Source organism: Lygodium microphyllum, chromosome 22 (genome assembly GCF_053477565.2).
Source record: "Lygodium microphyllum isolate KBCC chromosome 22, Lygodium_microphyllum_v1.1.10, whole genome shotgun sequence".
Taxonomy (NCBI): domain Eukaryota; kingdom Viridiplantae; phylum Streptophyta; class Polypodiopsida; order Schizaeales; family Lygodiaceae; genus Lygodium; species Lygodium microphyllum.
The window spans coordinates 42,360,860-42,384,441 of NC_141156.1; the positions used below are offsets into that span (position 1 = coordinate 42,360,860).

Below are 23,582 nucleotides of genomic sequence, written 5' to 3' on the forward strand. Positions count from 1 at the left end.
AAATTTCACGTCCCCATGACTCTGACCCGTCCATAGAAGAATTGGAAGTGCATGCAAGAAAAGCGTAGTCCGCTTCCATGAAGTTGGCTAAAACATTACCATCAATTGTGTGAGTGGCTGATGTTTCTTGGATAGCCATAGTGGAGTATTTTTTCTTCTCTTTTGCAAGCCTTTTTTTGCATTCTTCAATATGATGACCTGGCTTTTTTGCAATAATGGCATTTTTCCTTCTTTCTCGAGGATATGACTCCTAAAGATAAACGACAACTCCTAATCAAAACCATCCCTTCAAGTTGCATACGTGATATTTCTATCACTTAGATCATGATAAGGTGCTTGGTTGTTGTGCCTTGCCTCGTGAAATCCAAGATGTCACTGTAGTAACCTATGTAGGTGTAGGAGTTTCTCATTACCTTAGGTAAGATTCTCCAAAGCTTATGCTAGTCTACTATTGTTAAGGACTGAAGGATTTTGCTAAGGCTTGTGACAGCTTCAGGGATGTGGTTCAAAACCAATCTGAGGTAGTCACAATCCTTTAAATACAAGCTCAAGATGATTAGCTTTTGAGAAGTGGGATCTTGCTTTTGTGATACCAATAACCCCAACAGCCTCTCATGTAGGAACAAAATACATCTTGGTGACTAGAAACTATGCTACTGTTAAGCTGAAATAGGTGCGTTACACATTAAACCTTCACTAACTTTCTTTTTTTTGGCAAGTAAAATATGGCTGATTATATTACTTAAAAAAACTGATTACAACAGAGTACTTATGCTCAACAAACAACTAGAGTTGATGAAAGTCCCAAAAACATCATGTATATAAGCCTCTCAAGATGGTTTGGGGGGATGGGGGCAAGAAGCCATGGAGAGGGGTGGGGGGGAGGGAGGGGTGTATCGCCATCTGGGGCTACCTGCGTGCATCACGAAAAACAGGTCCTGGCCACCCCAAGTGTGCATGAAATGACATCGGAGCTCCTGATGAGCCTTGGACGCGCCCCACACCTGATCCCATCGGCTGTGGAGCGAGTGGATGATGGAGGTCTAGAGCTCTGCTAAGGTCGCCTGTGCTGAAAGTTTCTCTCCGCCGAAAGCCTCCTGACACCATGCCTTCCAAATATGCCAATTAGTAAGACTTCTTATGATCTCCCATACCTCAAAGCGGTCTGTTGTGGGCTCCAATACCTGGCAGATGGGTAGAGCCTCCAAACTGACCATTGTACACGACCTTGCCTCGATAATGAATATCGTGTCCTATATCTCGGCCTCATACAGAAGGTGACAGCCCTGGCTGACGGCTTGCCAGCAGAAAGCTCCCCATGAGATACGTCCAAGGCTGGGTGCTATACGGTGAAGGATGCGGCATGCTCCTCTCCACACGAGCTGCGCCGCCTCACATGACCAAAGGCAGTGCTTTGAGGTTTCCAGAGGCTGTTGTGTGTAGCACTTACAACGTCCCTTCTGCATTTGGGCAAGCGAGCTTCCCACCGCCAAGCATCCATGTGCCACTAACCATAAAAAATACGATATCCTCCTCGGCCTCCAGCTATCCTATAGGTGGCGCCAGAAGGTCCGTTGGAAAGGCTTCGTGATGCTATGCTTTGCCCAATGCATGCTACGTGACGGCGCCCAATCCATATCCTCCCGCATCAGTACGTGTCTACCAATCTTGGCGTTGTACTCCAGAAATCTCTGTGGCTTTTTCGCGACCACAGTGACCAGCCATAGCCACTCTCTCAGATCCCATTCTAGCTTATCAAGTGGCATGCCCTTCTAGATGCAGAGGCGCCACTCCTTGAGCTCCTGCCAGAAAACAGAAGGGTCCAGCTGCCATGTCTTTCCTTGAAGGGCAATCACCTGGATCCTCTTCCATGAAAGGGCAGCTATCCCCTCATCCTGCTACCCTATGTCAAGAGCCAGACGCTCCCCCTCCTGTACGGTGAAGAAGGTTCCAGGCGGAGTGTCGCCCACTCTACCTACCACCTGTAGGGGGATGCCTGTTGGTGAAAATCTAAATCTCTTCGGGCTATATCGGCTCTCGTATCGGGGGAGCAAGCCACTCCTGAGGTATTGCTGCGTCTATCTATCTTATCCTCAACTCCACTCCTCTCTGGCAGCCTAATACACCCTACAACACCTCCTCGTCCACCATCCTGTACACCTCGCACCATGTCCTCATGGTATGAGCCGGGCCAACCTCCCAACCAGCCCACTGGATGTGGGGGCGTTTGCCAATCTGTGGAGAACAGAACACCTCAAGAGCGAGGCTCACTCTCTCCAGCATCAACTCATCGTCCTCTATGTAGAGTGTTGTATCATTTGCATACTCTGAGTCTAACAACTCAGTCTCCTCTCTCACTAGAAGTTGAAGGCCGCGTAATCTGCTCACATGTGACTTGAGAAAGTGAGACATCGCCTCTTCAAAGAGTAGAAATAGGTATGGGGCCAGGGGGCAGCCCTGCCGGACCGATCTCTCTAGCTGAAACTCCTCCCCTCGCCTACACCTTTGAGAACTGTGCTGGTGGCTGATCTGTAAAAGTGCGGAGACCCTACGAATCCAAGCCTGGGAGAAACCCAACCTCATCATGGTGCCCTGTAGGAAGTCCAAGTCCACCTTGTCATAAGCTTTCTCAAAATCCAAGAGAAGTATGGCCAAACTGTGCCCACTATGCTGAGCCTACTCTATCGCCTCAAAGAAGGTGAATACATTGTCTAGGATGCTCCTATCCTGGACAAAGCCTGTCTGTGTGTCATGGACGATGTCTGGAAGCACGGGGCGTAGTCTCCTACCAATCATCTTTTCCAGTGCCTTATAGGCCACTGACAATAAGGTGATCGGTCTCCACTAGGAAAGCTCCAACTAGTCTCCCCCTTTGGGGAGAAGACTGATAAGGCCTGCTGAAAGACTCCTTGGCATTTGGCCTGAAGTGAAAATCTCCTAGAAGGCCATCAGTAGGGGGTCCTTCACCACTTTCCAGTAGGTAGTGAAGAAGGCCTTAGAGAGGCCATCCTCTCCCGGGCATTTCTACCCGTCCTGTGTATGGAAAGCCTTCTCTAGTTCCTTCTCTGTGAAGGGGACTAGGAGGGAGCGTCCCACCTCCTCTATGATGAGGGACGGGATGTGGTCCGAGACCTGCTGTCTACATCGCCGTCCTCTAGCTGAGGCTATCTCCTGCTAGAAAAGGCGACCGTAGTAGTCGGTGGCAATCTCCATCACCTCGTCTAAGGGACTAGAACGAGTCCTCCCATGCTGATCTCGAAGGCTGTGTATATGCTCTCGTGAGGTGCGAGGCTGATGCACTTGGAAAAACTCCTTGCATATTGTGTCCCCCTTTCGCGCCCAGAAAGTTGTTGAGGTGTGGAAAGAGAATTCCAAGAGTTGTCCTCTAGGCCAGTAATGGCTGCTCGCACGCGCACTTCCTTACGTGGAGGGTGGGATCGCTTGGTGCCTCCTGTAATAATCTCCGTGTGGCAGATCCATGCATGGGGAAAGCCCAACCTCACCATGGTGCCCTCTAAGAAGTCCCAGTCAACCTTGTCATAGGCTTTCTCGAAATCCAATAGTACCGCCAGTTCCTGACCATTTTGCTAGGTCCACTCTGTTGCCTCAAAGAAGGTGAAGACATTGTCTAGGATGCTCCTATCTTGGACAAAGCCTGTCTGTGTATCATGAATGATGTCTGGAAGCATAGGGCGGAGTCGCCTACCAATCATCTTGGCTAGTGCCTTATAAGCCACTGACAATAGGGTAATCGGTCTCCCTTGGGATAGTTCCAACCGGTCTCCCCCTTTGAGGAGGAGATTGATAAGACCATCCTCCTTTGGGGAGGAGACAGGTTGGAACCGGTCTTGCTAGAGTGCTCTCTCCTCCTCCCAGCTGTGCTGCCTAGCCTATATGGCTGCCTCTAGGCAGATATTGCTCGACTCGGCTAGGATCTCTGCAACCTTCTCTGCGATTTGGTTTTCTTGCTCCCCTCCTTGGCCCAAATCTGCTCTATCTGTCTTGTGATCTCCTCCCTCCTATAGATCGAGTTAGGGATCGGACAAGATCGTGTGTCTAGGATGGATGCTGGGGAATCAAGTGTCAGGAGAATCGGGCAATGATCGGACAACGTGGTGCTTGCCAACTGCCCAATCCGGCCTCCACGAGAGCCTTCCCACTCTCCCACATAAAACTTGTCCAACGGTTTCAATAGGACTCCACTAGCCGCTTGTATCCTCAAGAGAAGTCCAACGACCTCTCCGTCTTGTGGAAGGCAGGGTCTCTCCAGGCAGCGCGTGCTCCGACTGGCAGTAGAAAGATCTCCCATGCCTTGTGCTCCTCCCCAGCCATGCCTTGGTAGTTTTTTCCCCTGCCCTGCTGGTCCTCCAAAGCCTCCATGTTGTTGAAGTCTCCTCCAACGATCCAGGAGTCCACCTCTGGGAGTCCATCCGCGATCTCCACCCAGAACCTGTTGCGTGCCCTAACCTCTGTAGGGGCATAGACATTGAGGACTCCAAGGCACAAGTCCTCCATGTGCGCGAAAGGACTTAGTGCGCATTGGATGCGTCTTTTTTCCTTGAGCATAGTACTCTGATAGCTGATGCAGAACGTTCTCTGTGGCCCAGAAAGGAAAGGTGGCACAAGGAGTGCCTGGTGGAAGACGCATATACTCTGGGGGGTGCGGAGCAAAGGTCGAAGTCGGCAAGCATCGGTGGTGTGTCCGGTGATGCCACAGTAGGAGCATCTAGTAGTCTGTCATCTGTTGGTACAGAAGCCATGGATACCAGTGTGCCTTGTTGAAGAAGGAAGAGGTCGGCCACCATGAATCACGAACCGCAATGTCGGCCTCAAGGGGTGTGAGGGCAGTGTGAAGTATGAACCGCAATGTTCGTCGTAGGAAACGTTGGGGGGAAGGGATGGGGGTGGGGAAGGGCAGGGTTTGATCCCTATACAGAAACTGTCTTTTGTGCAGCTTTTGAATAAGTTATATTTTAAAACTATGCTAATGAAACTATTGCTTTATTGCAGGTTTTGAATGATACCTTGGGATTTTGTGGACCACTTTTGTTGAATGCTATTGTCTACAACATTGAGGATGGTAAGGCTTTAGTTGTCAATCAAAAGCTCAAAATACCTCCATTGATGTTCTTCTAACAGTTTGATGGAATGCTTAAGGGTATTTTTCAAGATTGTTTTCTCTCTCACTCACAAACACATGACCCCACCACCACCCCTATTGAGACATCAACTTTATGTATCAATGTTCAATGTACAAAGTGCCCAACACTATCAATAGTGTAAACAAAAAAGGATTAGAAACACTCATAAAAATGATCTGAGATTGATATAATAGTTTAGTAGCTGGACTGTTAGAGAGATTGATGCAACTATATTCTAAAGTACTGGTAGGCATCTGCAATGATATAATCAGATATCACCAATTTGCGGAGTTTCCAAATACTCCATAAAGCCCAAAAGTGAATCCAAAAGAAAAAGGGAGCATAGGAGTGTAATTTATTCACAGATATTTGTGTCATCACCAATCATCTGCTGTCTGTGAGCCTCAGTTTGAGCTAGACAAGGACATTAGGAGCTCTGACATTCTGTCTATCGTTGATTTCATGTGTTTCGATGGAGGTGGCAGCTCTTATCGTTAGTATGCATCTCCGTCCATTACACTTTTTAGTCAGTTTTGGTATTGCTCACATTGGCTGTTTAGTGAACCAGGTTAGTGTGTTTCTTTTTGCCAACTAGAGCAGCTTGTTTGTGGGTTGGTGATCAGATTTTTCCTTGTCAGCTGCATTAAATGCAGCGCACATGCTGGTTGGCCTCTCCATCATTTGGTTTTGCAAGCTTTTAGCACTCCATTCAGTCACTGCCATTTCTCTATCATCGGGTGCATTCTCCATCGTTGGCCTGATCCAGTGCCCTCATTGACACTTTGGGCTGTGTGCAGGGATTGATGAGTCGGCTTTGTATTCAACATTCTTTTGAGTTAAGTACACATTTCTTCTTTCATTCTTTGCTTTCATTTCAGTTTTCTCTTCCCTTATTTCTCCATGTTTTTGGTGTTCTTCCATTGCACCCACACACATAATATTAGAGCCAAAAGAGAGGACTTGAAGGTTTAGCTAAGATGAGACCACATTCTACTTGCTATTTGGTGCAAATTTGTTGTGAAGAATGCTGATTTTCTACATTATTTGGTCTTCTACGAAGTGTGTGGGACATCTACAATTTGTTTTGTAGGACAATAACTGATTCCTCTTCCATTCAGCTAGTCTGACATCGAACACGTGAGTTTGTCATCCGTTTTATAGATTCTTTGAAGAAATATGGACTACTAGATTGATAGGTTCGATGATTCAGATAAGGAGTCAATCCACTCTTCTGAAGATTGATGCTTGTGTTAGTCAGAATGTCGTGAAGAGTAGCACAAAGAAGATCGAAGATCAGAGCCACGATCATCCAGAGATCATCACTTCGAGAGATTCAGAAGAACAGAGTGGCCTTGTTCCCCTACTTAATATGTTCCTAAGAGGGTATGTACTGTAGGGCCCCATGTGGCCATTTTGGCATCATCTATTTAGATGTCTGTCCTTCCATCACTGCCCATGGAGAATCAACTTGACAACGCCAACTACTTCCTTTGGTTCTACAAATTGGAGCATATATTCAATACCTTTGACTAATGGAGAATCCCCATTTTGGTTCCATTGTTGATCCAGGTGGTTTTTGGGATCAACTCAACTGTCGACCTTGATCTTTTCTTTTCATGAGTTTGCAAGATTTAGTCCTTGTTTATGTTCATAGACTTCAGACTACAATGGAGGTTTGGGCAAATCTCTCTTCTCTCTATCATTTAAAGATCTTTGCTCACCATATTACCACAGAAAAGAAGCTCTGAATGTTACTAGTTGATGACTCTTCTTTGATAAAGGACCGCATCAACAAGATGGAGGAGTTGCAGGATGAGCTTGCATCCCTCGACAATACGATATCATTTGAAGATATGGTGATGATCCTTGTTACTCATCTCCGATCTCTAAAGTATGGTGTCGTCTCCTACACCAGCTTACTCACCTTCAGAGTTCAGGACACCATTTTGTGGGAGGAACTATCCTTTCTTGTTTTGGAACATAAAGAGAGACTCAAGAAGATTGGAGCTAGTGGATTTATATCAACAAAAGCTTTTATTGCAAATGTAGGAGGGGGCAACAAGAAGCTCAAGAAGGGCAAGAACAAGGAGCAAGTTTTAAGCACTCAGAAACTTTTTCAGGCTCTAACATAGATTCAGAGGGGAAGCCTAAATGCCCACACCATGAGAAGGGCACCCTTTCTGAGGGGAGGTGTTGGTAGAATACCCTCACCTTTGTTAAGGAGTGAAGGATTGAGCTACATCATCTGAGCCTTCCTCTACGTCTATCCCAATTGTTACTTACAAGTCAGTGTTCCTTCACATGCATGAGATGGAGGAGCCTTTTTCTTTGGTTTTCTTGTCTTGAGATAGGTCTTGGATCATTGACAACGGTGGTTCAAGTCATATGACTCCTCAATGAGATTTGCTCCAAGATCTCCATCGACTCGGTGACATTTTGTTGGTGCTTGTTAGCAGTGTTGGCACTTTGCTGTTAATGCTTCACTGTCTATTGAGCTTCATTTTGGACATCCTACATGCTCCACATTTGGGCTGTTGAGTCATCTTAGTTTATGGTCTTACTAGACTTGGTACACGAGTTGTCTTTATTGAGTAGGCTGTCTTTTGTTAAGGATTTTTCTACGGGAGCCATTTGTGCGAGAGGTTGGTAGGAGAGGGGACTACATTGTCTATGTTCCCCTTTCTTTGTGTAGGGTTCGTTGAGGTAGTCTTCCATTGTTGCACCCATTCCCACTTGTGCAGTAGCACTCCCACAGGTTCCATCCAATCCATCCTCAACCATCTCGTGTGGTGGTTCCCTCTGTTGGGTGTAAAGGCCCTTTACGCTCTCCTGTGTATATATTACTCCACATATGTGAACTCACCCTATTGGGTGTAAGTGTACCGTACCCCAAGTATAAATACATTTTTTTTATTCTGTGTACCACATTGGTATACACCTATCCGTCGACTCACTCTTTCTCTCTCTCACTGTTTAGTACTATTGAGCACCTCGATTAATTTATTTTGCAAATAAAGTGTGGCTAATTATATTACTTTAGAAAAACCTGAATACAAAGAGGTGCTCATGCTCAACAAACTAGCTGGAGCTCATGCAGGGTTACAGATATATAAAGTATACGAGCCTCTTAGGGTGGTCTAGGGGGGTTGGGAGCAAGAAGCCACGGAGGTGGGGTGTATCGCCAACTGGGGCTTACTTTCCTGCATCGTGAAAAACAAGCCCCAAGTGCGCATGAAATGAAAATAGAGCTCTCGACGAGCTCGAGACTCGCCCTGCACTTGGTCCCATTGGCCGCGGAGGGAGTGGATGATGGAGGTCCAGAGCTTTGCCAGAGTCGTATGTATTGAAAGTCTCTCCCCGCCAAAAACCTCTTGACACCACGCCTTCCTGATGTGCCATCCAGTAAGACTCACTAGGATCTCCCATACCTCAAAATGGTTTGCTGTGGGCTCCAGTACCTGGCAGATGGGTGGAGCTTCCAAATCGAGCATTGCGCAAGACCCATCCTCAATGATGAAGATCGTGTCTTGCATCCTCGCCTCGTACAAAAGGTGACGGCTCTGGCTGACTGCCTGCCTGCCAGCAGAAATCTCCCCATGAGATACATCCCAGGATGGGTGCTATACGGTGGAGAATGCGACATGCTCCTCTCCACACGAGCTGCACTGCCTCACACGACCAAAGGCAGTGCTTTGGAGTTTCCAAAACCTGCTATGTACAGCGTTTACAACCTCTATCCTTCTGCATTTGGGCTAACCAACTCCCCACCACCAGACCTCCTCGTGCTAACAGCCACAAGAAATATGAAACCCTCGGCCTCCAGTTGTCCCATAGGCGGGGCAAGAAAGTCCATTGGAAAGCATTCGTGATGCTGTGCTTTGTCCAATACCTGTTACGCGAAGGCGCCCAGTCCATGTGCTTCTGCATTAGTACATGTTTGCCAATCTTGGATGTGTACTCCAAGAACCTCGGTGGCTTCTTGGGGATCACAGTGGCCGGCCATAACCACTTTGGAGGGTCCCACTCCAGCTCATCAAGTGGCCTGCCCTCCCAAATCTAGAAGTGCCACTCCCTGAGCTCCTCCCAGAACACATAAGGGTCCTAACGCCATGTCTTCTCATGAAGGCCAACCACCCGAATCCTCCACGAAAGGACACATAACCCCTCATCTTGTTGCCCTCTATCAAGGACCAGACGTCCCCCCTCCTGCATGGTGAAGAAAGTCCCATGTTGGGCACCGCCCACTCTACTTGCCACCTGTAAGAGGATGCCTGTTGGTGAAAATGTAGCGGCCTATACCTCATCGGGCTTTACCACCTCTCGTATCGAGGCGTCAAGCCACTCCTGAGGTATGGCTGCGTCAATCTCCCTTCTCAGCTTAACTCCTCTCTGGCAACCTAATGCCCGTTGCAACACCTCTTGGTCCACCATCCTGTACACCTCCTGCCACGTCTTTGATGGTACGAGCCGCATCTCCCAACCAGCCCACTGGATGTGGGGTGCTCGCCAATTTGTACCCCCTCCCGATCTCTGACCTGGGGGTTCTAGATCACTGACTGGCGATCTATCTCCTCCTGGCAACTTGGGGGGACTCTGAATAAGGGTCTTACGAAGGCCCTATCACACCCGAAGTAGGCTACAGAGGAAGGAGGATATGGGAGGCATGATCTAAGCCGTCATGAAGATCCATCTCAAGGACGACCTCCAATCACCACCAAGCCTCCGTTTTGCACTCCTGGAGGCCCTCCTGCAATAGGACTTTGATACTCTGGGTCTATGATCCCAAGCCCTCCCTTTGACTGATGTCGTATGATGGTCGCCCACGCCACCTTGGCCTGGGACTCCCTGGAACCGTCGGACCGGCCCAGAGAAAATTTCACACTAGCCGGTGAAGGTGAACTACACAGGACGAGGAAAAGCACCAACACAAGGCAATGTACTAGGCCGTCGCTAGGAGGACCTGGTTAACCACCAGGGCTCGGCTCGCTAGGAAAAGGTGAGCAATACTCCAATAAATCAGCTTTCGCCAAATACAGTCGAGGATTAGAAGAAACTGCTGGGCAGGAGTGGTGTCGAGTCCCACCTGGAACCCTAAGTAACGGACGGTTTGCTCTCTATACACCCACCTGAATCCCAAGTGGACACCCCATTGCGTGCTAGAGTCTGGGTCCGTAAGGAAACCAACAGACTTTCGCCAATTGATTTTTGCTCCCGCTGCAGTGCAAAACACCTCGAGAGCTAGTTTCACTCTCTCTGGCAGCATCAACTCTATGTATAGTGTTGTATCATTTGCATACTCTAAGCCCAATAGCTTCGTCTCCTCTCTCACCGAAAGTTAGAGGCCACGTAACGCGCTTACACGTGACTTGAGGAAGAAAGACATTGCCTTTGCAAAGAGTAGGAACAGATACAGGGCTAGAGAGCACCCCTGCCGGACTGATATCTCCGGCGGAAACTCCTCCCCTCGCTTGCCACCTATGAGAACCCTGTTGGTAGCCAATTTGTAAAGTGTTGAGACTTTGCGGATCCATGCGTGGGGAAAGCCTAACCTCACCATGGTGTTCTCTAAGAAGTCCCACTAAATCCTGTCATAGGCTTTCTCGAAATCCAAGAGTAGTACCGCTAGTCCCTGACCATTGCGCTAGGCCCACTCTGTCGCCTCAAAGAAGGTGAAGACATTGTCTAGGATGCTCCTATCCTGGACAAAGCCTGTCTTTGTGTCATGAATGATGTCTGGAAGCATAGAGCGGAGTTGCCTACCAATCATCTTGGCTAGTGCCTTATAGGTCACTGACAACAGGGTGATCGGTCTCCCCTGGGATAGTTCCAACTGGTCTCCCCCTCTGGGGAGGAGATTGATAAGACCTATCAATAGACTCCCTAGCATCCGGCCTGAGCTGAAAATCTCTTGGAAGGCCAGCAGTAGGGGGTCCTTCACTGCCTCCCAATAGGTAGTGAAGAAGGCCTTGGAAAGGCCATCCTCTCCTGGGCATTTCTGCCCGTCCTGTGCCTCGAAAGCCTCTTCTAGTTCCTTCTCTGTGAAGGGGTCTAGAAGGAAGCGTCCCATCTCCTCTATGATGAGGGACATGATGTGATCCGAGACCTGTTGTGTGCATCACTGTCCTGTGGTTGAGGTTGTCTCCTATTGGAAAAGGCATCTGTAGTAGTCAGTGGCAATCTCCATCACCTCATCTGGGCTAGAGCAAATCCTCCCATACTGATCTTGGAGGCTGTGTATTTGCTCTCTAGAGGTGTAGGGCTGATGCACTTGGAAGAACTCCCTGCACATTGTGTTCCCCTTCTGTGCCCAAAAGGTTGCTGAGGTGCAGAAAGAAAATTTGAGCACTTGTCCTCTAGGCCAGCTATGGCCGCTCATGTGCGCGGCTCCTGTGTGTGGAGGATGGGATCCCTTGGTGCCTCCTGTAGGAGTCTCTGTGTGGCTGCTAGGTCCCGCCGGAGTGCTCTCTCCTCCTCCCAACTTTGTTGCCTGGCCTGTAGGGCTGCCTCTTGGGAGATACTACTCGACTCGACTAGGGCCTCTGCAACCTATTCTGCGAACCAGTCTCTCCTGCCCCACTCCCTAGTCCAAATCTACTCAATTTGTCTCTTCACCTCCTCCCTCTTGTAGATCGAGTCAGGGATTAGACAGGATCGTGTCGAGGGTAGAGGCTGGGGCATCAAGTGTCAGGAGAACCAGGCAGTGATCAGACGGTGCTTGCCAACTACCCTACTTGGTCTCCACGAGAGCATCCCCAGTCTACCACATAAAACCTATCCAGCCTCTCTAGGAAAACTCAGCCTAGCCGCCTATATCCCCAAGAGAAGTCCAGGGACCTTTCCCTCCTATGGAAGACGTCCCATGCCTCTTGCTCCTCGCTAGCCATGCCATGGTAGTTTTTGCCTTTCCCTTGCTTGTCCTCTAAGGCCTCCAGGTTGTGGAAGTATCCTCCAACAATCCATGAGTCCACCTCTGGGAGTCTTGCTGCGATCTCCACCCAGAACCTGCGGCGTGCCCTAACCTCAGTAGGGGTGTAGACATTGAGGACTCCGAGGCACGAGTCCCCAATGTCCAATTTGATCCATAGAACTCTCTCTGCCACAATCGTCCCGTGGTCCCGTACACAGGTGGTGAGGCTCGGGCCAATAGAGGTGCATACGCCTCCACTCTTGCCGTGGGCTTCCATTCCCCCATGATAGCCCTCGGCTGAGACCATGGGGGTAATAGATGCACCTGCTGGTACCACCAAAGCATCTATCAACCAGGCTGAGAGACGTGACTTTGTACACTGGTAGAAGTGGGATGCCTGTGCTAGGGGCCACTTGATCACATCTATCGGAGCTATCGGTTGCGGAGGGCCTCAAAAGATAATGCTTAGACGTGGGACCTCAGCCCTGGCCCACCATTTTATGTCCATCATACAACCTGGCCACTACTGGGAGAAGAGTGCTAATCCTCCTCCCATCCACTAGGAGATGTGGTCAGCCACTTGATTCTTCACCTCATCTATCTGTGTCATCGTCCAGTCTCCGTATGAGAGGTTTGAAGGAACAACGCATAGTTTGGTCCATCCAATGGTGCTAGTAGATGGACCTTGCCACTCCTTGACTTGCGTACCACGAAGATTCCCACCTCCCGAGGTAGTGGGAACTCTCCCGCTTCGCAACTCTCAGGTAAGACCACGGACCACTGTGAAAAAACTCTTGTGGTAGCAGCTGTGCCTGTCTCGGAAAAGCGGCGGCATTGACAGATGAGCTGGTGGTTGTGTGGAGAGGGGGGGGGGCTAGGCTATTGGTGAGTGGAGGATGTTAGCGTATGGGGCTCCTCACCTCTTGTGGGAGGGGGGGTTACCTGTACTGGGTGGGGATCAAGGGGACTGATTGGCAGGCGGGATGGTGGGGAGGGGAGGATCGAAGGATGGTGGGGTGGTTGGCGGCACAAGACGAGTGTGGGGAGGGGCTAATGGCTCTTGGGGGGGGGGGGGGGGGGTGGACCGTGGGGGGGAGGGGAGTGGGACGGTGTGGGGGATGTGGGCTCTTGGGTGAGGTGGCCTGTGACACCTCCGTAGGAGGTGGATGTGGAGGCTTGTGGTCCTACTGGGTGGGACGAGGGGGGGGGGGGACCGCATGGTGCTTTGCGGGGGGGGACGCTCACCCTCTTGCTCCCTGCTACCGTGGCTATGTCTGAGGGACTGGCTGCGGCCCCCCTTGCCATCTCCCTCTTTGTCATCTCTAGGCCTGTTGGCGAAGGCGCCTTGGCTCCAAGCGCGTACAGTCTACTGCGTGATGCCCAAAGTCATGGCAACGCAGGCACTGCCCTGGCTGCCTAGTCACAATAACCTGTTGCCTGAAGGAGTGTTCACCTGCCTCAATCTCCAGAAACTATGGTATATTCTTTGTCTTTTTCACTGCCAGCCATACCTTCGGGACTCCTGCTGCTATCACTGCGTCCGCGAAGGAGGCGGGAAGGACAGTGCCGAAGAGACGTGCAAAGTCCTCCACTAACTGGCGGTACTCTGTTGCCAGTCCAGGGAAGAGTAGGGTGATCGGATGTCTGAGGAACTTGTTGTGGAGTGCGAATGCCTCCACTGTGAAGCCACTGTACCAAAGGACCATGTAGATGACCCCCTTCGTGGAAGCATAGGGTGAACTGACCACTAGCTCATGGGCTGCATTTGCCGAGGTGAGTCATACCATGAAAATCCCTTGCCCTATGAGAATCGCCTCCACGATCTAGACCGCGCGAATGCAAATGCACAGGGGGCAGCGCAATGGCCTCTTCCTCCTCGCCATCGCGCTGTGGCTCCTTCCGCCTACATCCCCTGTGGTACAGGGGGCAGCACGCCGCGGGGGGAGATAGGCGAGAGGAACAGGGGGGGGGGGGGCAAGATGGCCAGTCAGTGGGAGGCGCTAGTTCGATGGCGGGGGCGAGGGAGCAGTGGCGTGTAGGTAGGAGCCTTGGCAATCCTTAGCACGTCGATTAATGTGCTTGCCTTCTCTTTGCTTCCGCTTCTACTCGACTATCTGGTATTAGAGTTGTTGGTTATAGCATTCGCGCTTTCCAAGAGTGTCACAGGTTGCGACACAGAATCCAGCCAACGGACAGCACTCGACACGTGCATCAGGTTGAGCTGAAGTGAAGAGCTGAGGAGAAGCGATCAACACAGGTCACACAGGCGACCAGCGACACCAGCATTGACTAGCCAGACCTGCGTTCATAAGACCAGCAGGTGACCAGTTGATGGGCGGACGACTAGCACACGGGACAAGCAAACAGTCGACGAGGACCAGTGGGACTGACGAGCGCCCAAGACAGACGCCAGCAGGGTTGTAGGCGACACGACGAACTGAAAGTCCCACGATTTGCACGCAACGCAGGCTGCACGGCATCTGACGGATGGGCAGTCAACGGCCCCATTTTCTTTTAAAAATCAGAAATTTCAGTTCATTTTATTTCCCCTCTTCTGAGTGTTTGTGCGAGCAAGCACAGAACACGAATCTATGCAAATTTGCTCCTTAAAATTTGGGGCTTTTTCTAGATTTGGTGCTGGACACAAGTTTCAGTGATTCCTAATCCACGAATTGTAGACATTGAGTGCACGGATCTCGGAAAAATTGGGGATTTTCAGATGCAAGTGAATTTTTTTGCTTGTGGGCGCAGCGCAGGGCGGAGGGAGAGGGACGGCTGGGTGGCGGGAGGAGGGGGCGAACGCTGAGGAAGGCCGCGGGGGGGGGGGGGGGGGGCGGCTCTGGGTGAGTGCGATGGAGGGGGGACAGAGGAGGCGCTGGCGGAAGAGGGGGGAGCTGATGAGAGCTGGTGGGAGGGGGGTGGGCGCAGTGCGCCTGCTGCAAAGCAGAGCAGGGCAGAGGGATGGCCGGGTGGCGGGAGGAGGAGGGGGCGAATGCTGAGGAAGGCGGGGGGGAGCTCTGGGTGAGTGCGATGGAAGCGCTGGGTGGGCGTGACGGCAGCGGAGGCGTGACGTGGGGGCAGCGTTTGTGACGTGATGGGCAGGAGCTATTTTTTCTTCTATTTTTGCAACATGGAGATGGAGCTAGTGGTTTCTCTCTTTAGGCTGAATGTTAGGCATCTTCACCTATCACCTCTGCTTCTCTCATCCCTTCAGGATTCCAACTATGGAGTAGGGGTGCTGCTTTTATTGTCCATGGGGTTCTTGGCACCACAAGCTGATTTCGGCTCCTCCTTTTCAGTCATCAGTTTAATGATGAGAGGGGGTTCTGCTACATTCGTCTCCCCCCTCTGCCTTGGCACCCTTTACCTTGCTAGATATTCGACATTGGCATCCTTGCCCAGGGAATCCTACCATCCACAATTTATTTTTAAAAATACACAAGACTGTTTCACTTGGGCTGCCCAAAAGAAGATATCTATCACCTTTGTGACGTTGGTAAGCCTCCAGTCCATTGTGGCACCCTTGGTTCAATGCCTCACTTTCAATGTTAACTTTCCATCACCTTGCTCCTCCTCCCCAGCCCTTTTCATCTTCCTCTTCATTGCCTTCTGCCCCAGCCCTGGAGAGTGCTGGCAAGTCAGCTAGTGGTTCTGTCCTTCCTAGCCAGTTGATGGTTCTGTGCTGCCCAAGCAGCTGGTGCCCCTGCTGTCCCTGCTGCTAGTGCTGCCACCAATCTTGCCTGTTGCTTTTCACCTTTTACTGGCCAAGTGATCTCCTGGAAAGCCTCTTCTTAGCTTTAAGAGACTGCATGATGGTTGCTGCCACCCTTCTTCAAGCCACCATCTAGGAGCTTCCACCTGCATTTGGATGTCTATCATTGCTGTATTTGACCCTAAAGGCTGCTGCCAACCTCGGAGGCTTCCTTTGCCACATGTAGAGGTAGCTGCCCATCAACAGCAGGCTTCCACCTGCCCTCTAGAGAGTTCATTCTTTTCTATAGGTGCTTCTGGTCATCAACAGCAGGCTTCCACCTGCTCTCTAGAGACTTCATTCTCTTCTATAGATGCTTCTGGTCATCCCCATACCTGCATTTTAGGATTGTGCAGTCATCTACCTCATCCGGCTTCCCCCAGCGCTCATACAACCGCATTTAGCTTTTGATTACCCATCAAAGGCTGTGTTTTCATCAGGTCTATCATCTTCACATATTGTGGACAGACGTTGTTTCCCATCCATAATTGTTCAGTCATTCTCTGAGTCTCTGAGTTCTTTTGTGATTTTTAGTTGTCGTTCTCTTTGCAAATCCGTTTCCTCACAAGATGATGTGGGACACAAACTGAGATTTCTGCCTTTCTGCTAACATCAGTAGGTGGAGACTGAGCACTGTGTGTTTCTTGGTGTTCCAGTTCTGCAATTTTGGTACAAACAGTTGGACGTTCAAGCATTTACAAGCAGTAGGACGTTCTTTGAGCTTCTTCAGCTAAACCATCATGGAGCTTATCTCCAAGCTTGGTAGAAGGACTGAGTATTAGCATTTAATGCACTTTTTCAGAGGATCAGAGGCAAATGAAAAGATACTACATTAGTGATGTCTTATGGCGTAAGAATATGCTAAGGTTTAATATCAGTGTTGATCTGAACAAGGATGTAGGTACCTTAGAGAATATGTATGTAGCTGATGATCCTTTGCATTTAACCATTTTCTATTGATGTTCAGTATAGGTCTCTTTTAGCAAATCAAACTTCATTGATGTTTGTCCTTTCAGCATTATCAAACTTGACTGATGTTTGTCTTCTTACTTATTTCTAGGTTCTCAGAGAAGTTTACATTTAGGGTATTGGTGTGCTTTATTGATGGGTGTTGTATCTGCTCTAAGGTAAACAAAGAAAAAGGTTTAATAAGATCTGTTGTACTTGTTTATCCTAAAATTGAACTTTTCTCATTTATCCTTATACCCATGAAAATGATGTAGAGCTTTTCTGGGAACTCAATATACATTCCTCGTGTCCAAACTAAAGCTACAATTGCGAGCAAGCATCATCAGCCTTATCTACCGCAAAGTGCGTGCTACATCATTTCATTTCAATAAGCATTTGGTAAAAATTTTTCTTTTTGAGACCTATCCAGTGGCAAAATAATGACGACTTAACTCTTTGATAATATGCAGGCTTTGTGTGTCAGCTTATCAGAACGCAGTCTTTTTTCTAGTGGAGAGATACAGACTCTTATGTCCGTGGATTCTGAACGCACTGTGAACTTATGTGCTAGCTTCCATGAGCTTTGGAGGTAATCTTTGCAAGTTCCCAATATGTATGGTAGGCTTGAAGGTCTTGCCCAACTGTTAGGTATTAAAGCCCTCAATGACATGATTAGAGGTTTGGGATCTTGCTTTGAGCCTCGTGGTTTGGGACATATGGAAGGGTCGCTGTCACCTGATCTTGAGTGGAAAAAGTGCTTCAGTGTGCATCATTTTAGTGGAGCTTGTCCTCCATCATCTACTCCTGCTTTGGGTGTTGGGAGCAACTTGGGAGGGGCTCTAGGCAGACCTTGAGCATTGGTGGGAACTTCTGCACTTCTCTCTTCATACCTGGGGTTAACATAGTGTGTTCTACACCAACGAGATGGGAAACCACTTGTGGTTTTACACTCTGTTGCCTTGAGTTCCTTTCCCTGTTTTCCTTTAGACTGCTTGAGAGGCCTTGTATTCATGTGACATAGAGTTTTAGCTCCAACTACACTGTGGAGGCCATGTACCTCTCTGAGTGATACAAAGGGTGTAAGTATGTTGTTGAGGCCAGGTACTTCTCTGAGTAATACAAAGAGTTTTAGCCAATGAAAGGGTGTAACGACACCTTACCAAAGGAGTAGTGGATGGGAGCTTTTGTTGTGGACATAGATGTGGTAGTTGATGTAAAGGATTGCTAGTAATACAAAGAGTGTTAGCCAATGAAAGGGTGTAACGACACCTTACCAAAGGAGTAGTGGATGGGAGCGTTTGTTGTGGACATAGATGTGGTAGTTGATGTAAAGGATTGCTAGTTTTGTGTGTAAATTAGGGTTTCAACAATTGAATAAAGAAGAGAGATAAAGTAGTGTGTGAGTTGCTCCATTTACCTCACAGCCACAAGATGGCCTCATTTTTTGATTCATAACCTTGATGAGTAAGTGTGTGCATGCTTGGGGCATCACCCATGTACTTGGCTCTAGTCTGAGTGCACACATATTAATTGGTTGGAGTCCCGTGCTTTAAATTGCCTAAGTGCTTGGTCACACGTCCCTTATGTCTGCTATTAGTTATGCACCCCTAAAGTGTGTGTATGTATATTCTATAATATATGCATGATCATAGCTCCTTTAAGGTGTTTCCCAATAAATGTCACATTAATTAATTGACAGTTTAATTTATGTGACACTTCCTCACCCTCAAGAACTAGTTTTTTCTTTGAAAACAGAATTGGGAAGATCTAAAAGGTTCTCCGAATAGTGCTTACATGCTCCCATGTTGAACTCTCTTCTCAACAATCTTTTCACTTTACTTGATACTCCTGGTAAACCATATTCCTTGTTCTTCTACAATAAACATCTCAAGGCCTCTTAGTATCATGTGGAAGGGATTGTCATCATAGACCTCCACTACCTCGAGACCAGACCAAAAAGTTGCAAAGTTTTATTTATCATTTGCATCATATGCTAAAGTGAATGTTGATTAAGGAAAAGTGATGAATTTGTGCCCCAGACATCACAGAAAGCTATAATGACTGCAGGAAAGGTGCACGACTATTCCAAAAAAGTCAACAAGTTTTAGAAATGACAAGTTGATTGCATGAATGCTGTGTCTGCTCTAGGAATTTCCACGTAGACATCAGCAGTAGCTTCATGATTCTGTTTTCTGATTGAATGACTGCCCCAGGCAGCTGTAAAACAGCCAAGAGTGTATTTACTACTGCAAATATCCCTGATTTAGCAGAAGACAGCCATGAATGTGCAGGAAATTAACACGTGTCACACCAGGGAGCAGATACCATTGCTGTGCTTGCATCCATGAATAAGAATTCATTGTTTTCACTTATTAAATGCAGAAAATTCACAAGTGCTGCCTGCAAGAACAATAAAACAGCAAGTTGGAGCAAATCAGAGTTTGCATGCAATCTGAGGCAAGTTTTAAACAACTAAAAGCAACCACCACCAGCTGAATGAGAGCCCAATCCTGATTTGGATCACTTTGAGCTTGATTAGGTATTGTACAGGAGTGGATAACATTCTGAATTCCTATGCAGCTTTGACAAAATTGAAGGGAAGTGGTCCATCATCTATTTGTTCAGCTCATGAATTCAGTTTTTCTTTCTTAGTCTATGGCTGATCCAAAACCAGAATTTGAAGGGGTTCAGGAAAGAAGTGGCTAATGGAGAACAACACGATGAGTTAAGCTCGACTATAGACACAGGATGAGATAACATTTCTCAAAGGATCGCTACTTTAATGTGTTTATCAAACCTAGCCTTTTGTCAAGCTTTCACGGCAAGCAGGGCGTAAGCAAGTAATTGTGTTTCAGTCAAGCATTCAAGTTCTACAAGGCCTTTGATCTAAGCTTTTGTACCTGGCCAACGTTCTTGAACTATGATACGAAGAATTGGGATAAGGAATAACCGCCTCGGTCTCGTAAGTTAGCATGAAGGGTGTTGGGCATGTGGCTGTTTTATAGGCTGCATGAGAAGCCCAAAGTGTACCCACCCCGATGTAGAAGTTGAGACAGTCTTTGTCAGTACATTAACTAAGATTTTATTAGTTGATTCTGGTAGGTCATTTGCTTATGGATAGTAGGCACTAAAATTGTAAATTGACAACATCAGTGGAACTAGTCAAGAAGGTAAGGGAAAAGAAAAAGAAATGTAGGACACTAGACCTAGGAATCCTATCATTATATCCATAAATGTTTTGCCTGGAGAGTACTCACTAAAAGTGAGGGATAATCCCGTCCTAAAAAGTATGAACCCTCCATATTTTAATGGGGAAGAAAAAAGTTGAATAAATATATAGTTTGTGCTGTTTTGCAAAAATGGTAAGATTTTCATAAGTCAAAGAACACCCCACCTGAGTATCGGGTGCTTGAGGCTGGCCTATCATTAAGGCCGAAAGTATATAAGTGATGGTGAACATTTAAAGAGGCCAATAAAGTTTTTAATGATTGGTATCTTTTGTTTGGATAGTGATATGGAAAGAAATTGGGAGGATTGGGATAAGGTCATGCAAAGGGGTAGATCATTGTTGACATATATTGCAGAGTATCATGCAAAGGGGTTTGTTAGGGGGTTGGAGAAGAATTGTAAAAGGGAGATGAATAGGACTGCACCTAAGACCTTAGAAGAGATTATTACCTTTTTTTTTTTTTTTGGAAGCAACAGAAACTACAATTAATAAATCCTCTTAGGACAAGACTTGCCAAGGCAAAGTATAAAAGTACATAACATGCTTGTATTACAAGGCTTAAGTGAAAAACTAGTGGGGAGGTTTATAGTACTACACCATTTGTGGCAAATAATGAAAGAAAATGCCAAAATCTTAGGTCCTGAGAAAAGCATCTACCCTCTTCAGTGTCTCTGATCTGCTTTATATCCTCTCCCATCTCTTGCAGAGAGAGTGGATAATCTCTCTTCAAATCCTAGAGATAGTTTCTTAGTGGATATGTCCAATAAATCTATAGCATGGCTGCATCTGGTAGTCCATATATACCAAACAATATTGCTGGCTATAAGCTTCCATTTGTGACAATGCCCTTGAGTCCACACTACCTGTTAAAAATCAGGCATGGCATTCCTTCTCACAAGCAGCCCCAAGACAAGATAAGCATGACCCCCTTGTCGATCATCATGTCAACATAGTAAGCCTCTATTTGTGATCCGATTCACTATCCCCCACATGAAAATTATAGACTTTGCAATGCCATTAATTCACATTGATTAATGAAGATAATACATGTTCAGGTGTATTCACCAGCACGGTGAGTTTGACTCCAAGGCTAGGGAATATTAGACTAAACCCATGAGGAAGTTTAGAAGAAAGTTCCCTTTTGCTAAAATATGAGGCCACCAATTTCTTCTAAGAAACCAATCAGAAGGGTTAGACTAAGCCAAGAGGATTATGGAAAGGCAGGAAATGAAAAATTCTGCTTGGACTGTCTGTTACCAAATCAGTCTGTTTGGAACTTCCCTAAAAAGAAAAAGGGGAAGATAAATGTTTAGATAAAGGGAACAAAGATAATGATAAAGATGAATAGATCCATGTGGTGCAAACCTTAGAGATCCAAGGGTTTGAGGTGTAAATCTTTAGAGGTTTTGCATATGGACAGTGCACACAGGTGTAGCATGTCCACCTCTTTGTTGTATCTTGATTTCCGCCACATGAGCTAGTAAGAATGCATGGATCAGTAGGAGAGCATAGTGTTGAAGTCATAAATGATGATTTGGCAACACATAACTTTATCAATTATTCCTTCACAAGCAGCTGAAGCTTAGGCTTCTCTAACTATCTAGTCAATACCAATATGTTATTAAATTGATGAAAGGACATGATAATAAGATATGGGCCACAGTAATATACAAATTTGAAACTGAGATCCAAGTGTATAACGAAAGGCACGATTTCCAAATAAGGAATATGGGTAGGGTAGATAGAACCACTAGGTAGAGAATGGATTTTGAGCCTAAAATCATCTTTAGTTCAAGTGTATCATCATGATTCATTTGGAGTTTGAATATGATGATAATTCTGTCGTAATATCAAAGTGAACATGAGATACCAAACTTTGCTTTGATATGTTTGCTTGAATTCAGTAGTTTGATGGAAATGAAGAAACATGGGTATAGTTTGTTTGGTCTTTGCTTTTCTGTTCTTCTGAAAGTGAAAAAGTAATGAATTGGCATATTTATTAAGTGAATTTAGAGATGTGTTTCCTGATGACTTGTCTGCCATTGGTTTACCAACTGAGAAAGGTGTTATTATACCATCCTATAGAGTCAATTAGTGATGCCAACCCAACCTCAAAACCACCCTGTAGGCTTAGTGGAACTCTGACATCAAGAAGTGGAAGGGCATATTAAAGAATATTTAGAAAAGGGATTTATAAAACCCAATAGTTCATCATTGGCTACGCCAAATTTATTAGTAAAAACAAAATATTGCTCTATGTGAGTTTGTGTCATTTACAGAGCATTAAAAAAGATAATAGTGAAGAATAATTTTCCTATAACTAGGATTGATGATATTTTTGATCAATTGCAAGGGACACAATTCTTCACAAAGATTTATTTGAGATCAGGGTATTATCAAATTAGAATTAAGGTTGAGGATGTCCCTAAGAAAGCATTTAGGACTATATATGGGTACTATTAGTTTTTGATAATGCCATTTGATCTTACAATGCACCAACCCTGTCCATGAAGCTCATGAGAGTGAATAGTGTTTTATGGCTCTATCTAGGTTGTTTTGTGGTAGTTTTCCTTGATGATTTCCCAGTTGATAGTACAACATTTGGAGCATTTATAAAAAGTGTTTCAATTGTTCTTGGAATGCTTTGTCCCAAGGGGGTTTATTAATAGAAGCATTCTTGCTTTTAAAAAACAAAACAGTCGTGAAAAATAAGTATGCACTGCTTTTTCAAAGAGTGTAACCATGGTGGAAGGTTTCTGTTGTTAGTTTACAGAGGGCTACTGCTGACTGGCCTAGCTTCGTTGTAGTACGATAGCTAGTCTCTTTTTGGCAGTCTGTCCTTAACGTTTTTAGTTTGAACTTTCCCTGTTCTAAATTAGTTTGAGTTCTAGCTCATGGACTGGGTATGGATTGTCCTCTAACCTGCTCTGAAGTCAAAACAACGTCCTTGCTTGATGGAAGGTCACAGTAGTCCTTGGTTTGTGATGTTTTTAGTGTTCAAATGACAAAGAATGATCTTAAATTAACTACACTTGTGTCCAGCTTGCCCTTGCAAATGGCTGCTGCGTTGAGCCTGTTGTACATGCAGGTCAAGTTTGCCTTTTTGGCAGGACTGCTAGTTATCCTCTTGCTGATTCCAGGTAGATAATTTTTTCAATGGATGTGTTCACTCGTAAGAGAGTTTTCTGCTCAGTATTGGATACTACTCAAATGATCTCTTTGTTACCTCACAAATGAATTGACTAATCACAGTAAACAAACTGATTGCGTCAAGGATAAGTACTGCAAGCCAACTGATGATGGCGGCAAAGGATGAAAGGTTGGTTCATCTATGACAGTAGTTACTTATTTTTATCATGAGTGCTCAATGGCGGACTTGGGTTAAATATTTAGGGTTCGCAAAATTGGAGAAATTCTGATGAGCATTAGGACCATCAAAATGTGTTCATGGGAGGACTTCTTTTTAAAGAAAGTTAGTGAAAGCAGACAACTGGAGGTAAAGCATCTGGGGGTATGTTATAGACTATTCTCAAATCTTACCCTGATCAGCAAACCATCATTGATAGTCTTTGTAGAAAATGAGTTTTCTGTAGGCTGAGAATTGTA

The 23,582-nt window shown here is 46.6% G+C and overlaps 1 protein-coding gene across 6 annotated transcripts in view; it reads left to right on the forward strand.

The window, feature by feature from the left end:
• ABCC13 (multidrug resistance-associated protein 11) overlaps window positions 1-23,582 on the forward strand; it is a 257,291-nt gene that overhangs the window by 107,278 nt on the left and 126,431 nt on the right. For 5 of the 6 annotated variants that reach the window (XM_087662983.1, XM_087662984.1, XM_087662980.1 and 2 more), the window contains 7 exons: window positions 5,011-5,080; window positions 16,860-16,926; window positions 17,023-17,110; window positions 17,218-17,336; window positions 23,019-23,116; window positions 23,229-23,295; window positions 23,370-23,487. In XM_087662983.1, the coding sequence (XP_087519109.1) occupies window positions 5,011-5,080; window positions 16,860-16,926; window positions 17,023-17,110; window positions 17,218-17,336; window positions 23,019-23,116; window positions 23,229-23,295; window positions 23,370-23,487 (627 nt within the window). The remainder of the gene's footprint in view (window positions 1-5,010; window positions 5,081-16,859; window positions 16,927-17,022; window positions 17,111-17,217; window positions 17,337-23,018; window positions 23,117-23,228; window positions 23,296-23,369; window positions 23,488-23,582) is intronic. The other variant, XM_087662982.1, reaches the window with a different exon arrangement.